General features: G+C 43.9%; 2 protein-coding genes across 4 annotated transcripts in view; both read left to right on the plus strand.

Moving 5' to 3' along the window:
* Positions 1-8,524, plus strand: part of GRXCR2 (glutaredoxin and cysteine rich domain containing 2) — a 17,567-nt gene extending 9,043 nt beyond the window's left edge. Inside the window, exons 2-3 of the mRNA XM_032801507.1 lie at positions 1,784-2,008; positions 8,345-8,524. Of these exons, the coding sequence (XP_032657398.1) occupies positions 1,784-2,008; positions 8,345-8,524 (405 nt within the window). The remainder of the gene's footprint in view (positions 1-1,783; positions 2,009-8,344) is intronic.
* Positions 8,525-12,925: 4,401 nt separating this feature from the next.
* The window catches only part of PRELID2 (PRELI domain containing 2), a 45,944-nt gene continuing 40,393 nt past the window's right edge, over positions 12,926-18,476 (plus strand). Inside the window, exons 1-2 of one of the 3 annotated variants that reach the window (XM_075068119.1) lie at positions 12,993-13,067; positions 16,008-16,196. Coding sequence is in view for 2 of the 3 variants with exons in the window: in XM_032801434.2 (XP_032657325.1) it covers positions 12,948-13,067 (120 nt within the window). In the remaining variant the exon portion in view is untranslated. Of the gene's footprint in view, positions 13,068-16,007; positions 16,197-18,476 lie in introns of all 3 variants that reach the window. The other 2 variants (XM_032801434.2, XM_075068118.1) reach the window with 2 other exon arrangements.

Consider the following 18,476-nt stretch of genomic DNA (forward strand, 5'->3'; position numbering starts at 1 on the left):
AGGACATGGCAGCTCTGCAACTAATGCATAAATAATATTTCACATACGATGCTGGCTGTATGGAATGTGGACTACCTGGCAGTCCCAACTTGCGACAACTCACCAATCCCTACCGCTTCATGAGCGTCCAATTGTGGTCTTCTGGCTTTCCCGTTAACGCTGTCACGCAGCGCTGTGTATCCCGCAGTTTTTTAATTCAAATCGCTTGTGCGTTCGTGTTCTGTATAGAGCTTGATATACAACAGATTTTTGTCGGTGCCTGATACAGCGATCAGACCTAGTATCTCTCCTACCGGTGCCCATGGCCGGCTCTTTTTGAGTTAGACTCCAGCGCTAGCCAACGTGACTGATCAGAGGCTCACACCGCTGGCCAAGAGCAGAGAATGCAATTCAAAAAGTTCGCTCCGGGGCTTTTCCTGTTTACTGTCCAGCCGCTGCAACCGACGAGTCAGATTGCTGTCCCAGAGCTCGGTCAACTGCAGCACTCTGGGATGCCGCCCGGAGGCCAATAACGTCGATTTCCGTCCACACGAACCCTAATCCGAGTTATCACTATCGATTTTAGCGCTACTCCTCTCGTTTGGGAGGAGTTCCGAAATCGATTTAAGGAGGCGGTTAACTCGATATTAAGGACGACGTCGTGTGAACGGATACAGCGTTAAATCGGTATATCAGCCATTAAACTGATTTAAAGTCGCAGTGTAGACCTGGCCTAAGTGAGCAAACTTACTGCTTTACTAGAAGTGCTTGACAGCCCCCAGGTGAGCTTTAAAATCGGTAGAAAAGAATACAAATTCAAGGAACACAGGAACATTTATTTAGTCCCTCTCTTCACTGTTAGGTATAGAATACAACAGACTCTGGGTTTAGTTGGTTTTGTTTCTTTTCCATCCAAGAATCTCAAAACACTTTAAGAACATTAATAAATGAAGCCACTTCTTCCCCCAAGAGGGAGGTAAGTATTTTTATGCCCATTTAGCTCATGCACAGCCTTGGATATTGGAATTTACATTGAAGAGAGGGAGTATTGTCTAGGACTCGAGTTATTCCTGGGTAAGTTTCTATTCCTTTGTTTGCGTGACTGCCCCCAAACTCTTGTCTACTCATCTGTATCTTTTTAAATCTGCAAAATTGAGTTAGGAAATGCTAAAAGTTATGGAATCTCCTGACATCATTCGGCACTTCCATTTCTGGGCAGGATCAGAAAGTGAAGACATGCTTGGAAATATGAAAAATCATGGGGTGATAAATTTCTGCAAACTTCTCAACTGCCAAAAGGTGCAGGTCATTTCCTAATGCAGAGATGATTTTCCTCCCTAATCCTCCCCTGCTGATTTCAAACCAAGGTATTTTTACTTCTGCTGGGGCTGAAACAAACAGATGGACTCCGGGATGCTGTCCTGCCCAAAGATGCAATTCATGTACGAGGCTTATAAGGCCTTGTCCAATGCCCACTGAAGTCAATGAAAGATTCTCATTGACTTCAGTGGGTTTTGAATCGGGCCCATAGGACTAGATTTTCAAAGGAGTTCAGTGCTAGATTTTCAAGTGCTCAGCGGCCAGAATTGGGGCCCAAGTTTTTAACAGTGCTCAGCACCCAGAGTGCACTCAGTGTTTTGAGCTTTTCTTAAAATCTGCAGAGGCAGCCTATTGGGTGAACTGCAGTGAGCGTTATGGGCCTTATTCCTCTGGAATCACCAGGGCAGCAGAGACTGATGCTGCCTCAACCTTGTTCTATGTGATGATTTTGTACAGCCGAGGTACTCATGTGTCCCTTTTACAGCCCTCCCCCATTTTAGATTTTGGCAAGATTGTCATCTACACTAGCAACCTGAAAATCATCCGCACACCAATGGACAAGAAAGAGCTGATAAGAAAAATCATCCAGAATGAGGGCACTGATGACTGGTCCTTCATGTGCCGAGATGGGAAGAAAGGGGATGGCCATCAAGTCAATGGGCGCGTGAAAGATGCAGAAAACCAACTTGCTGACAACCAGTATGTGGAGGTAAGGCAAGATGGGCTGCAGTGCTTCCTCCCTACTCCTGCTGTGTCCTCCTAGGCCCCAGAGAATTCCCACATGAGCCCCACTTCAAAGCTCACCCATCTGCAAGGTCACCACTTACTTCAGCTGAAAGCTGGAATCATTGGCATCAACGTTGTTCTCCTATCGACTGTGGGAGGTCACTATTTATGCAGCAAGGCATCCCTGACACCCAGGGGATAGGGGCTATACTTCTGCAGTGCTAGTTTGTCCTGAATCTTCTCCCTAATGAAGTCAATCAGTCTTCTATTGACTTTTATGGATGTTAGACCAGGCCCTTTGTCCTTGTCTCCCAATGGAACAAGAGTACAGACCTTAGAGTTGAACTTGAATCTCCCCATGCAGAGCACTATTACTACACGGCTGAGCCAGCCCTGAAGTTGTAACAGAAGTCCTTTAATATCAGCAGAAATATTTCAGATTCAGGTCCTCCATGTTTTGCACCAGTCATTCTTTCCTGGTCAGGATTCCAATTAGTCTGACCTTCATTGGCTGCCAGAATGTAGTGCCGCTGTGCAGTGACACTCCTGAGAATTACAACTTTTGCAAATCAATAACCGACTCTTTATGCTTGGGGTAGTTTTACTTACAGAAATTCTCCAAACACAAAATCCGCTTGTGGCTCAGATGTATGAGTGTACAGGGAAACCGAATGCTGTACCTTCTCTGGAAAGTTTTAAGGTGGAGGCTTTCTAAAGTGACTTGTGAATTCATGTGCCTCAGTTTTTGGGTGCTGAATTTGAGGCACTAGGAGATGGGGGAAAGCCGACTGCTGCAGAGGAGCATGTGGATCAGACACAGACTTCTCTTAGGGGAGAGTCTGATGATAGAGAATCTCCAGGTCATAGTCAGGAGTAGAGGACGGAAGAGGATAATGTAAGGGCCAGATCAGATGATAAACAGTCACATAAAAAAGAATCTGGCACATCAGAAAAGGGCAGACAAATAAACAAAAACAAGTTTTTAAAGTGCTTGTACACAAATGCTAGAAGTCTAAATAATAAAATGGGTAAACTAGAGTGCCTTGTGATAAAGATGGATATTGATATAATAGGCATCACAGAAACCTGGTGTACTGAGAACAATCAATGGGACACAATTATTCTGGGATACAACATATATTGGAAGGACAGAACAGGTCGTGCAGGGGGAGGAGTGGCACTATATGTGAAAGAAAATGTAAATTCAAATGAAGTAAAAATCTTAAGCGAATCCACATGTTCCATAGAATCTCTATGGATAGAAATGTCATGCTCTAATAAAAATATAAGATTAGGGATCTATTATTGACCACCTGACCAGGACAGTAATAGTGATGATGAAATGCTAAGGGAAATTAGAGAGGCTATCAAAATTAAGAGCCCAGTAATAATGGGGGATTTCAATTATCCTCATATTGACTTGGAACATTTCACTTCAGGATGAAAGCAGACTTACAATTTCTTGACTGCTATAAATGATGCTTATGAGCGAGGTGTCTGGAACCCACCAAGGGGAAGAGGCAACTCTAGATTTAATCGTGAGTGTGAGGGCATGCGAGCCTGGTTAAGAGGTCCTAACATATAGCAGACGCTTCGCTGCAAATGACCAATAAAATACAATAGCATTCAACATCCCTGTGGTGGGAAGAACATCTCAACAGCCACACTTGGCATTTAATTTCAAAGTGGAACTATACAAAAATGAGGGTGTAGTTAAACAGAAAGTTAAGGTACAGTTGACTAAACGTGAATCCCTGGAAGCTGCAATAGCGACTTTTTAAGAGACAACTATAATAGAGGCCCACTTCAATGTATACCCCCAAATTAAGAAACACAGTTAAAAGAACTAAAAAGAGTCACCATGGCTTAAAAACCATGTAAAAGAAGCCAGTGAGAGATAAAAAAGACTTCCTTAAAAAGTGAAGTCAAATCCTAGTGAGGCAAATAGAAAGGAGCATAAACATGCCAACTTAGTGCAAGAGTGTAATAAGAAAAGCCAAAGAGGAGTTTGAAAAACGGCCTAGCCAAAAACTCCACAAGGTAATAACAAAATGTTTTTTAAGACAATCAGAAGGGACAGCCTCGCACCCAGGGATGCCCCTCTGAACGATCGAGATACAAAGAGGAAGCGCTTAAACGCAAAAGCATTGCTGGAAAACAATGCGATTCTTTGCTATGCAGATTCACGGGCTGCAGAATGTTAGGGAGATTCCAAACCTGAGCTGGCTTTATTGGTGACAAATCTGAGGAACTGTCACAAGATTGAAGTGTCACTAGAGCGAGATTTTAGGATTATTGATAACTCAAACATAACAAGTCCACCAGGACCGATAGGACTCAACCCAAGCAAGTCTGAACCGAACTCAGAACTGTGAGTGCGGAACTATTAACTAAGGTTGTAATCCTGTCCTTCTAAATCGGCTCGGTACCAATGACTGGAAGTTAGCTAATGTAACGCCAATATTTAAAAGGCTCTCAAGAGGTGATGCTGCGCAATTACCAGACCATAAGTCTAACATCACTGGTACCGGGCCAAATTGTCGAACATAGTTAAGTAACTTGTCAGCACCATAGAAAAAATCAAACTGCTGAGCAATAGTCACATCGTTTCTGTAAAGGGAAATCATGTCTTCTAATCCTATAGAGTTCTTTGAAGGGGTCAACAAACAGTGGACAAGGGGATCCAGTGGACACGTAGTGTACTCTACGATTCCAGAAGGCTTATGACAAGGTCCTCCAACAGGCTCCTCGTAAATTGAGCCGTCATGGGATAAGGGGGTCCTTTCATGATTGAGAACTGGTTAAAAGACAGGGAACAAAGTGATACATGTATTCTCAGTGGAGAGGGGTAACAGTGGTGTCCCACGTTCGGTCCTAGGACCAATCCTACTTCTCAATCTTATCTAATGATCTGGAGAAAGGGTAAACAGTGAGATGCGCAAAGTTTGCAGATGATACTAAACTACTCAAGATAGTTAGACCAACCAGCAGATTGTGAGAACTTCAAAAAGATCTGACAAACTAAGTGATGGGCACAAAATGGCAAAGAAATTATTTATGTGGATAAATGTAAAGTAAGTCACATTGGAAAAAATAACCCCACCTAACATACATATGATGGGGCTAATTTAGCTACAACGAGTCAGGAAAAGATCTTAGAGCTCGTGGATAGTTCTTCTGAAGATGCCCACGCAGTGTGCAGAGACGGTCAAAAAGCCACAGAGATGTTAAGGACAATAAAAGGGGCATATAGATAAGCTGAGAAATATAATGCTTTATAATCAAATCCGATGTACGCCCACATCTCTGAACTGTGTACAGAATGTGTACTCACCTCAAAAAGATATTCTAGCACTTGAAAAGGTTCAGAAAGGCAACTAAAATGATTAGGGGTTTGGAGAGGGTCTCATATGAGGAAAGATTAAAGAGGCTAGGACTCTTCAGCTTGGAAAAGAGGAGACTAAGGGAGGATATGATAGAAGTATATAAAATCATGAGTGATGTTGAGAAAGTGGATAAGGAAAAGTTATTTAGTTATTCCCATAATACAAGAACTAGAGGTCACCAAATGAAATTAATAGGCAGCAGATTTAAAACAAATAAAAGGAAGTTCTTCTTCACGCAGTGCACTGTCAACTTGTGTAACTCCTTACCTGAGGAGGTTGTGAAGGCTAGGATTATAACAGTGTTTAAAAGAGAACTGGATAAATTCATGGTGGTTAAGTCCATAAATGGCTGTAAGCCAGGATGGGTAAAGAATGGTGTCTCTAGCCTCTGTTCATCTGAGGATGGAGATAGATGGCAGGAGAGAGATCACTTGATCATTGCCCTGTTAGGTTCACTCCCTCTGGGTCACCTGGCATTGGCTACTGTCGGGAGACAGATACTGGACTAGATGGACCTTTGGTCTGACCCGGTACGGCTGTTCTTATGTTCTTAAAAGCGGCTTGATTTTCAGAGGGCGCACGCTCAAAACCAAGGCATCCTTAAGGTGTTTCAAAATCATCACCCAAAATTGCAGAGACCCCTAAATCAGTAGCATGTACAGTAACATGGAACTTGTTTTGGTTAGAAACTGATAAGGGGAGACCAGTTTTTGAATGTGGTCACCTAATTTAGGGATCTAAATTCAATATTTAACCTCCAAAGCTCTGAATGGGTTTGGGATCTTGTTACTTGGGAGGGAGGCTACCTCCTTCTCTACATGATAATTTCACAGTTGCAATTCGTGGAAGTGCTCAAGGTGGAGCTCCCTCAACGCAGACAGAGGGAGCTGCCATAAGATGTTGTCCTTGAATAGTATAACCTTGAAGAAGCTCAGCAAAGCCCATCAATTTTCCTGGTTACCTGGGATGAAGAGAATATGGTAAAAGGTGAGGTTTCCATGATTAGGATTGATTCTTTTTGGAGGGTAACTGTGGGCCAGTCTATTTGAATAGATTAGATTTTATTTGACATTGTGCAAGCTCAGAGCCCTAGAAGGTGCCTATTAGTATAATCATTACAAGTTGAAATACACCAGTTTGGACTTTCAGCAGGTAGGCACCTAGAGCATGTGTCTGGCACCAAACTACACCTTAACTTAGGCCCTCAAATTTCACCATTTGATCTGTATTGCTATGCAAAGTAGAAGTCCATGAATGATGCAAATACCTGAACTTGACATCCTTTTTGCAGTAAGGCATTTTCCCCATGAAGATATTTAATAATTTCTGGGATCTGCAGATGCAAGGAATTTTGAGAGAGATTTAAAAGAGAGCGTTTGGCACACACAGATGGGGAGGCAGCTGCAAGTGCATGGGGCAACATGGAAGATGGCATGATGGCGTGTGCGGAAGGGGGAAGAAAAAGAAGGAGATAAAAGAACAGATGAGGCAAGATTCATTGGTGGAGAGACAGAGGGGAGAGCAGTGGTGAGAAATGCCAGCAGAAACAGATGGAGAGCTATGCATGTTATACCAATAAAAACTAGCAGGATCTTATTAAAGGGGACAAGACATTTGTCACATTTATTGTAAATACCAAAATAAAAGATAACAGCAACCAACGTTGTTTGGCTACTTATTCCTATGATTACTTATATATATATCTCCATTCACACAATCATTCATACAAGTTCTGTATAGATATTATAGTTACCAGCCTAAAGTTGCTTGTGACAGAATACTGGCCAGGTACCCTGTACACAAGAGTGGAGCTGAGTCCGAGTCAGGTGCACCTGATGCTCCTGGAGGCTGGCAGCAGAACCATAGACTCAAAGACGTACTCTTCAGAGTCCAGTTTTATAGGAATTTATCCCTATGTCAGTCCATGAGAGTTGCTTCATTCTGCTGTTGTTAAATCAATCAGCAGGTGGCTGGCTCCATGTTGTCAGATTTTTGTTTTTCCTTCCTTTGAGGTGGTGGTTTGGATTCCAGTTTGCCCTCCGGGGGTCATCTGGTTGATCCCACTTGACACCTTCTTCTGCCCACGCTGAATTCGTCAGGCTGGTAACTCCCTAACCATTCATTCATTATTTAAACTAGGCACTCATTCACATACATTCTCTATCTTAATCCCATCTTTTTCACTGTCTCTTTAACTTTTGGGGTGTTACCAATTTATGCGAGATTCCCTGTCTTTTATCATTCAAAAATAAAGTGAGATGAAAACTTACAGAGGGTGGGGGTCTCTATCTATGTGCTATAACAGCTACTGTTTTGGCTCACAGCGGCCGTTACAAAGTAGCGACTACAAAGTGTCACTTAGAGAATGGGCACATAGAGTCAATTAACGTTTAAAATGTTTTATACAAAGTATTTCTTTGAGCAGGCTTCACACAGACACAGCTGGTGGCTTGCACGTTAGAGGCTAAATCTCAGGAATCATATTTATTTCTAATATAAACCTTTAGTTATAAAGTATCAATTAACAATAAATCATTTTTAACAATAAATCATTTTTATATAACCCATGTTTAATATAAACCTTCTTTAAGATCCCTACATGCAGAGCCTTGAGGGAGAAGGAAAGAAAGTTGAACTTCATTTTCCACACAGCCCACAATTATTATTTGTGGTAGCATCACAGGCATGTCCCACAAACATGGGAAGACACAGTCCCTGCCTTGGAGAGCTCCCTGTAGGCAGAACAAGGATAGGAGACCCAAGCAGGTAGCAGGAAAGAGAGCAGTGTATCAAAGCCATGAGCTGTTGTACTGGTTTGAGGAGAATATCCCCCTAAGTTGGACTCTTCTGGTGACAGCTCTCTGCTACTTTGTGTGTTACTAATTAGATTTCTGGTGTTAATAAAGGATATTTGTTTGATTCTTTTCTTTCAGGAAGGAGACACTGAGCACAATTGCTCCCAGTGTAAAGGATCAGGTTCAGCCCCCTGCTCTCTGTGCCACGGAAGCAAGTTTTCAATGTTGGCTAACAGATTTAGAGAGTCCTACCGGGCTCTCAGATGTCCTGCTTGCAATGAAAATGGCTTGCAACCGTGCCAGGTCTGTGCCCAATAATCGTATCTGCCATTCCTTCAACTACCTATGTGTATCCAGGTCAATGTTTCACTGAAACCTTAGTACACATTGCCTATTCTTTATATCAGAGAGCAGCCAGTGTATATAGCAGGTTATTAAAAAGTGGTAAGAGTGCATTGTGCACACCCCTAAATGTACATGTAAACCTGCTCCTATTACTGTTACTCCACGCCCCCATCAGTTTGTTTGTACATGCACTTGTTGTGTCTTCTAATTAAATTAGGCCCCAATGCTGCAAACACTTATACATTGTGCTTAATTTGACATGTGAGTAATGCAGTGAAGTCAAAGGGACTACATATAGTTATAAATTAAGCACACGCTTAACTCTATAGGGTAGGGACTGCATGTTTACATAGTGCCTAGTACTGTGGGGCTGCAATGCTTGTCTGGGCCCTGTAGATGTTCCTGTAATAAAATAATAATACCAATAAACGGCAGAAGTAGCTGTGCTTTAAGCATGTGAGTAACTTGTCAAATTACAAAATGTTTGTATAAAAACAATGCTGCACGTTGGCACAACCTCCTCTTAGATTTAACGTGGTGGACATTTTAAAATGATACTTTTTTGTGCAATTCATTCTGCCCTGCAGTGGATTTCCTGCAGATTTCAAATATAGTCTTATGATACACAGCAATTCTTCCAGTGTATGATTTAAGTAGCAGACTAGAGCCTTTCTCCCAGTCTGAAACATTATTATTGAGAAATTACCATGGGGGAAATTAAAAATAGAAAAACTGGAGCATTTTATAGCCTGATCCCGAGAAGTGCTGACCCACAGCTCCCATTAATGTTAATGGGAATTGCGGATGTTCAGCACTGCTCCGGATCAGGCTGGTGGTGAACAGGGCTCCTGTTGCTTCGTATTAATCCCATGTTGTCATTTGCACAATATAAACTCTAATTAGTTTAGCTGAAGCAGCGATGTTAAATAGTTAGCAGGCTACCAGTGGCAGCACAGGACACAAGGGCTTCATAAAAAGTGGAGGCAAACAGGGGAAATGCTTTTTGTTTTCTAAAAGTTTATTACACTTGATATTCTTGGATAATGTTAATGAAGGTTTAACTTGCACGTTACCTCTGAGACTTTGAATTAAAAGGCTTCTTACATGCTCTACATGCTGAGATTGCAAGCCTAGACACAGTTATGTATGGCTGAGTTTGTACTTTGGCGTGTGTATATTATAAGAGCTCTCTGAGACAGCTGGATTATTAGAAATAACGCCATCCTAGTTTTCAGATCTTCTGATGTTTGTATCTGATATCAAAACTATGCTTTTTAAAAAGTGCATAATAATATCACAGATCATTTAGTTTCCTTAACTTGGTGCATTACCATTCTATGTTGGGAATTCGAATGGATGGGGTCCTGATCTGTGCATGGACTAATGGTAAAATAAACTCCAAAAGTCTGTAATTCTCATCAAGCATATATCTGTCCTCAAATTTTGTTTGGTTTTCATTTCAAAATGCTTTTCTTGAGTGTCGTTAGCTTTATTTACAGTTTCACCAGTGTAAAATAAATGAACTGTAAGTTATTTTGCCTAGTATGCATAAGCTGAATATGTACAATAAAAATTATCTGAAAATGTAAATTTATAAAGTATTTATTGTTCTTTCTCATTGGACAGATTCCTTCCCCAGCACTATTATCAGCTCTTCATGCCTCTCCTTGTCAGCTATCCCCATTCACCTTGACCCCTCAGTTTAACATTTCCATTCTTTGAAATGTTAAACTGTTCCATTCTTTGAAATGGGTCTGGTACTGAGATCTATTCTTTCCTATTTACTTCAATAGGAACATTGCCCAAATAAAGACTATGGACTTCAGGATCTGCATCTGTGTGCATTGCGAGATAGGTATATGAATGACACATAATATTAAGTACTGTGTTGTACAATTATTTGGGTTTATATAATTTTTTACCTTTCAAATTGATTCATCTGATTTTGGTTACATATTGCTCTGAGTAACTTAATAAATGTTCTCTTACTTTGCTGAGTAAACAACACTGAATAATGTGTTTGCTTTTTCTTAAAATGCCACATTCAGATAGACACGGTGGGATTAATTTATATTTCCATCGGGCACAGGCACCCTGGCTGGATAGTTGTCTAATTGTATTAGGCACCATATACAGTACCTGTCCTGTCTGGACTAGCTGCTGGGAGATATGGGTTCTGATACTACATTTCTCTGTGATTGTAGCAGAGTCTTTTCACCTCTCTGTGTTCCCACTTCCTTTCCTTCCTTGTGTGTGTCTTGTCTATTTACACCAAAGGTGGCACGTGAGCCAATTTTTGATGGCACACGGGGCGGGCTGAGCCGCTCAGCCTGCTGCTGCTCTGGGGTTCCCGCTGCTGGCCCTCTGGCAGCTGGAGTCCCGCCGCCGGTCCCACTCAGCACCTGCTGCTGGCCTGGGGGAAGGAACCCCAGGCTGGCAGTAGACTGAGACCCCGGCTGGCAGGAGCCGGCGGCTGAAACCCCACAGCAGGGGCGGGCGGAGACGCTCAGCCCACTGCCGAAACCCCAGAGCTGGGTGGGCTGACCCGCTCAACCCGCCGCCACTCAGGAGTTCTGGTTGCTGGCCCCTTGCCAGCTGGGGTCCCCGCTGCAGCCCCATTCACCTTGCTTCCGGTTGGAGTTCCAGCACAGGCCCCCTGCCAGGCAAGGTCCAGGCCTCCGGCCCTGCTCAGCCCTGCCAGCTGCCAGTTCCACTCACCTCAGCTGCCAATCTAGGGTTCTAGCCAGTTAACAACTGATCACTCAGAAGCCTGTGTGCAGTTTAAAGTATCCAAATACGTACCACCAGACACTGGAAAACTCAGCAAGGAAAAACAAGGGCCAGGATCACACTAAACTAATAAGATCTGCATTTTAATTTAATTTTAAATAAAGCTTCTGAAACATTTTGAAAACTGTGCTTACTTTACATATAACAGTAATTTGGTTATATATTATAGACTTATAGAGAGACCTTCTAAAAACATTAAAATGTATTACTGGCACATGAAGTCTGAAATTAGAGTGTATACATGAAGACTTGGCACACCACTGCTGAATGGTTGCTGACCCCTGATTTACATGGTAACCTCTTCTCTCTCATTAGGTGATGGTACAGAGCCTAGCACATGCTCTGTGAGGTGGGCAGGGACTGTCTATTTGTTCACCCTGATCCATGACTACAGCTCCTATGTGATACAGCAATGCAAAAAATAATGATTCATAATAATAGAGCCCTGATCGTGGCTGGAAGCTGTAGACTCTCCTGTTTTATGAATCAGAATAATACAGAGGACAAGCCACATAGGATGGTGGGGTCAGTCAGTGAGGTCATCACATGTAAAATCTTTATGCATTTACATTGGTACTATCTTTGTGTAATTATTATAAAAAGTTACAATAAGTGCCAGCTGTCTCCCCCTCCCCCAGTGCTCAATCTAGCGAATGTTATGTTGTGGATTTCCTACATGTGTTGTGCCAGAGGTGGGTCCTGAGCAGAAATTTGAAGGAAAAGAAGGTAGCGACCTTAAGGATCACTTCCATGTTCCATGCATAAGGAGAGGTATTAAAGAAGAGAAGAGATATTTGCATGAACTAAAAAGTAGGTGAAGGTGGCCGACATTATAGGCATATTGGAAGAGGCAGAACTATGATGGCCCTGGAAGGTAAAGAAAAGAATCTTGAACTTGAAGCAGCAAAACAAGGAGACAGTGGAGTGATTATAGTGACAGCCAAGGCAGGTGATCGCAGCAGTTGTGTTCTTTATGGACCTTGGGATGGGCATGGGGGAATGTCATGTTATAGAGGCTGAAAAGGAAGAGTACATAACAAAGAAATGATAAAGATCTGGACAAGAATTGGGCTGTTTGGATAGGAAGTAGAGGACAGATATATAATATGATATGGCAGAAGAACAGGAACATTTGGACACAGCCTGAGTGTGCAAGGCAGCAGATCTGAAAAGGCCCAGGAGGAAAGCGCAGGGTTACCAGTGCTGAGGCTGGGCCAGGTAGGGTGACCAGATGTCCTGATTTTATAGGCACAGTCCTGTTTTTTGGGTCTTTTTCTTATTATATAGGCTCCTATTATCCCCCACCTTGTCCCAATTTTTCACACTTGCTGTCTGGTCACCCTAGGGCCAGGCGAGACATTCAGAATGGCACCCCACTAGTGACAGTCCGGGTATGATGAAGCTGCCAGGGAACCTTTGCCTAGAGAGAAACAGACCGCTGCTGCCTGGGGAAAATGGCCCAGCAGGTCCCCACCCCTCAGGCAGCTCTAGGGGAAAGGGGCGTGGTCTGAAGGCAGGTGGGCGGAGCCGGGCCCAAGCATACCGTGCTATAACTGGCTGTTAAACCCTAGCCTGTGCCAGGGTTGTAGCCCCGCCCTTGCAATTTATGGGAAGTTCCGTTGCAGGACAGCTGAGCTCGCGGGCGGGGAGCATGGGGGTCACGGTGGACGTGCACCAGGTTTTCAGATACCCCTTCGAGCAGGTGGTGGCCAGCTACCTCCGCAAGGTAACGGCAGGGGGCGTCTCCCGCAGGGCTCGAACCCCCGACTCCCCCTCCGCCTCCACCGCCCCTTCCCCACCGGGTCAGTCTAGGCTCTGTCCCGGCTCGCCTGCTGCGCGCCCGGCTCCTCTTCCTGCCCGCAGGCAGCGCTCTCGGCCGGCTACTGTGTCTCTGCGCTGCTACCGGCTCCGGTCTGCGCTGCAGGCAGCTGCTGCGCGGGCTGTCGGGACTTCCTTGCCGTGCTGGCGATCCGCACCCCCCCCACGGCCTCCATTTTGGGCCAGCTGACTGAAGGGAGGGGGGTAGCCAGCGAGGGTAACGGAGATCACTATAATACCGTGGTCACAAAGCGGTTATTTAAGTCCCCGTGATGTAGTGGGGCGTGATTTAGTTCATTTCTGCTGCGCCTCTTGCTCGGGAGACTGGCTGATCTGAGGGGCTTTCATGTCAAGACCCCCCCAAATGACAGGGGCTTAGTGATTTCTCATTGCCGCCTTCCGCTCCAAAGATGGGGCGGGGGCTGGTTTTCCTCCCAAACAGCTACTAGCGGCTGTGTTTGACTTCGGTTTCACTGCGTGAAGTTTCACTGACTTTTTTTTTTTCCTACTTTGAAAATTCCTCGTGCCTCAGAGCGATTTCCCAACCTCCTTTCCAGCCCCAGTATTCATATTTGCTCTTTTCTTGGAGGTCTCTAGTGCAAATAACTTTAACTGAAGACAGAGAAGTGAAGTCCATATGTAGGACTTGAATTTCACTATTCAAAGTTTTTTCTTTAAAAAAAGTGAGTTTACAATAACTAGTAGGCAGTGATTACCAGGTACAGTTAAGGGACCCTTTAAAATGGGGTCACGACCCACAGTTTAAGACCGATTGCCATATACTAAAAGTTGTATAACCAAATGAGCTGCCAGTGAAGCAAACCCTTAGGATCACTATCTTCCCCTAATTGGTTAGTTTTATAAGGCAATTTGCAGTGCAAGCCTCTTCCCTCTCCTGCTTTTAAGGAGGAGGGGCAATTTTTAAAGGAACACTCATTGTGAAACGTACTGTACTTAAAAAAAGTTTTAAGTTGTTTCAGGTACTACTACAATATCACTGGAGTTCCTCTGCAAGTTACTGTGGTTATATGCACTTAGACATAAAAGATCGAGAAAATATTTTCTCTCCTGTGTTGCTGTGTGAAAGACACCTACTGTAGTAGGAAACATCTTGACTGTATAGGGAAACAAGTGAAATTGACTGGACCCAAAGATTCATCAAATGCTCAAAGTAAACAATCTGGCAGGGGCAGGGATTAGAAATATTTGTTCTTTGATTTCTTTCAGTCATAGTGATGTTAGGTGTTATTACCATATCCAGGGGTTCTCAAACTTTATTGCCTTGCACTGCATTCTGACAACGGTTACTACATGACTAGGGGGAGGGAAGTGAAGCTGGGAGCCAGAACCCCATGTCGGGGTGGGACTCGGGCTTCAGCTGCAGCCTTGGGTCCCTACAAGTCTAATGCGGGCCATGACGACTGCATTAAAATGGGTTCATGACCCACAGTTTGAGAAGGGTTGCCATATACTAATAATAGATCAGGGGTCAGCAACCTTTGGCACGTGGCTCACCAGAGTAAACACCCTGGTGGGCTGGCCCAGTTTGTTTACCTGCCGTGTCGGCAGGTTTGGCTGTTCGTGGCTCCCACTGGCTCCAGGCCAATGGGGACAGTGGGAAGCTGCAGCCAGCACATCCCTTGGCCCACGCCGCTTCCAGCAGCCTCCAGGGTGCTTACCCTGGCGAGTCGCATGCCAGAAGTTGTTGATCCCTGTAATACATCAAAACATTCAGACAAACATGTGACTTGTAAATTGCTATTGTTCCTTCAACTATTTCTTTTGAGGCCATGTGGTCTCATACGCTTGTTTGACTCAATGTTCTGGTGGGTTTTTTGGGGGTCATGCAGCCTTGTAAATGGAAGGAAGTGGAGAGTTTCTTCAGCCAATAGTTGCTATTAGTTGTGAGCTCAGTATTCAGTAATTTTCTCTCTCAGTATAATTATGTGCTTCTCACTTGGATGAAAGCATACTTTTATGTAGACCTGTGATCAGGGCTGGCTCCAGGCACCAGCTGAGCAAGCTTGCGCTTGGGGCTGCAAATTCTCAGGGGTGGCATTCCGCCCAGTCCTAGGGTAGCATAGCCGCCTTTTTTCCTTTTGTTTTGTGAATGACTTTCAGTGTGCCACTGTAGGGCTGAGTGCTCCGTCTGACCCAGCCAGTGCCAGGTCTGCAGCACGCCGGGCATCCCCTTCCCTCCCCCCTGACTGACAACTTTCAATTCACCTGCAGGCGGGAGCAGCATAGAGCCTTCCCAGTAGGTGTCGCAGCGGGAGGGGCGGAGTGGCGAGCACCCCGGCTGAAGGAAGCCCTAGCCTCCCCCTTTCTCTCCCCCCCCCCCCCCGCCGCTAGCTGGGGTGCACACTCCGCTGCCCGGGGCATGTCTGCAGCGCAGGGAGTCCCGCTAACCAGAGTGCAGCCACCACCCACTCAGAGGCTTGCCGGTGCAGCTGGGAGAGGCAGCCGAGAGCTTGGGGCGGCAAAAAAGCCAGAGCTGGCCCTGCCTGTGATATTGATTAGTCTGTCATTTGTGGGAGTAGTGTTTTCTCCAGCACTGCCTTAAGGTCTCTTTGACTTTCAGTAGTTGTTTTCTTGTGACCTTACCCAACATATCTAATCTACACTGGTGCTTTAGGCAGTGCAGGTTGGTACCTGATAAGTAACCAAGTAGCCGCATACGAGAGGAATTGGAAAACATTTCTGTTCAACTAGGAAAAATGCTTTCAGGGCTATAACTATGCTAAATTGTCATATTTTAAATCATACGTTTTTGTGCATCTGTGGAAGATTCAAGTCTCCATGTAAACATCTGTGGAGTGTAACCAACTCCATTTACTTTATAACATAGGCTGCACTCCTGCAAGTGGATACCCATGGGCATCCTGCTGCTCTGAGCCAGAATGAAGTCCGAGGAACTGTGAGCATAGGGTACTGTTGACAGAATGAATTTGCAGGATCGGGCCCTTAAATATTTGTGTTCTTCAAGGGACACTGTTGAAGTAAGTGGGCCCAGACTGGATTTTCTTTAAAAACAAAGGTCAGTAGAAATGTTTCCATGCTATGATATGAATAATTAATAGTGAAATAATTTTCTTTAGCTGTAGACATCCTCCCAGAGAACCCGTAAACCAGTTAGTCTTTTACATCAGAGAAGTGAAACTGGTTACTCTCTCTGTTGTCCAAAATGATGACTGTGCCAAAACTACATATTACTATGGGAAGTAGATTTATAAAAGTGAAATAATTTTAAATAATTAAAGGTGGTGGTCAAATGCAGGTAAATGATGTCTGATTGTCAGAGCTAGGCTTGGCCATGTTGCATCCTAGCAAATTTCCCGTCTGTGCGTTACATTCTTGTATACATAAGCACGGCCATGCTGGGTCAGACTAAAGGTCCATTAACCCTGTATCCTGCCTTCTGACAGTGGCCAGTGCCAGGTGCTTTAGAGGGAACGAACAGAATAGGTAATCATCAAGTGGTCCATTCCTAGTTTCTGGCAAACTGAGACTAGGGACAAATTCCTGAGTGTGCATCCAAACTTGTCTTTTGCTTGTTGTTTTCCATTGAATAAAAGAACTTGGGGGCTGAATTGTAATCTTTGTCTACTATGCTGATCCTGGTTTCATTGCCCTTGAGCAGTGTTTCTTTTCTTAAAAGAATAAAGGGAAAATCCAGAGCAGTGCCCACAAAATAAATATATAATATATATCTGTTTTGCAACATATACTTTAAACATTAACTTGACATTGACAGTAGAGAAACAGCTGTGTAGCACAGGGCAGCTCCATGACTCCAGTCACAAATACTGTTTGTTTCTTCAGAATATCTTACAGTGATAAGAAGTAGAGTGGAGAAAGTGCTGCAAATTGCTTTCCAAAGTGCAAACTCCAAGCATGGGATCGTACATTTTGGTCTGAATTGGCCGAAACACTAACTTGCAAATCCGTTGGGGCTCATCAGAAGAGAGCAGCTGCAGTCTCCTCAAGAAAAAGATGGTCCCTGAGGAGAAACAAAAAGCCCATGCGTGCGCTTAAGAAAGCAAAATCTTACTATGGTCGGGGTAGTGCTCTGAAAGCTAACAAACTGCATGGTTCCAAAGTCCAGTCTTATAACTGACAGAGCATGTGCAACTTGCTGTGGCCCTGTGAAGTCCTGTCAGACCTACTAGAGTTCTGTGCCGGCACAACCGTCAGTCCATGCACAGTCAACTGCAGAAAAGGGAAAGACCTAAATCACTTTCTGCTATCTGAATCAAGAATTGGCTGCGCTACTCGTTAAATAAAGATGTGCTTGCAAAAGCTGCAGGTGTCTTGTGCCCCCGGGAACAGAGGATGTCTACTTCTAGGTTGGGTTTTTTTTATTTTTATTAAGTATTCTGCCACCTCTTAAAAAACCTTAGATGTTAGGGGTGACTGTTATTGCTCTGCTTTCAAGAAATAATGTGGTTCCTTTTTTTTGTTCTGAAAACTCATGGGGGATCTTCTGGGCCTATTCAAGTCAATGGGAATTTGGCTATTGACTTACATGGGGTCAGGATTTCATCCTGTGTAGCTCACCAAGGAATCACTGTTTGGATACGTGAATAAGGGCCTATAAAAGACATGGTCATGCTTTGTATTTTTATTGACCATATATTCCTTCCTCCAAAATGTTATGGCTCAATACTAAATTGCATGGATTCACTGCAATGGTAACAAGCCATTTTTGGTTATATTAAACTTTTTTCAATTATTATTCCACAATCTGTTTCTCAAAAACCTCCATGTCAGAATGTTGAACAGTAAGTGCAGACAAAAGTGCACAGTGTGCAGCCTGTCTTTCCTCTTCTGTTCTATTAATCTTCCGCAGCTGTTCCTTTCTTAACACAAAAACAAACAAAAAAACCACCCAGTACACACACACGACTCTCTGCAAAGTTAGAAAAAATAATATATTGTCCCAGTTCCTGTAGTCTTGATCTGTAAGGCTGGCAAGCTCAAATAGACATATTTAATAACTTTGCATTTTAGGATGATGCAGAACAGTTAACTAATCAGAATGGGGTGTGCTTTGAAATCAGAGAACTGGAAGGGACCTCAAGAGGTCATCTAATCCAGTCCCCTGCACTCGAGGCAGGACTAAGTATTATATAGACCATCCCTGACGGGTGTTTTCCAACCTGCTCTTAAAAATCGCCAGTGATGGAGATTCTACACCCTACCCTCAGGCAATTTATTCCAGTGCTTAACCACTCTGACAGGAAGTTTTTCCTAATGTCCAACCTAAACTGCCCTTGCTGCAATTTAAGCCAATTGCTTCTTGCTCTATCCTCAGAGG

The sequence above is a fragment of the Chelonoidis abingdonii genome, chromosome 7 (assembly GCF_003597395.2).
Source record: "Chelonoidis abingdonii isolate Lonesome George chromosome 7, CheloAbing_2.0, whole genome shotgun sequence".
Taxonomy (NCBI): Eukaryota; Metazoa; Chordata; order Testudines; family Testudinidae; genus Chelonoidis; species Chelonoidis abingdonii.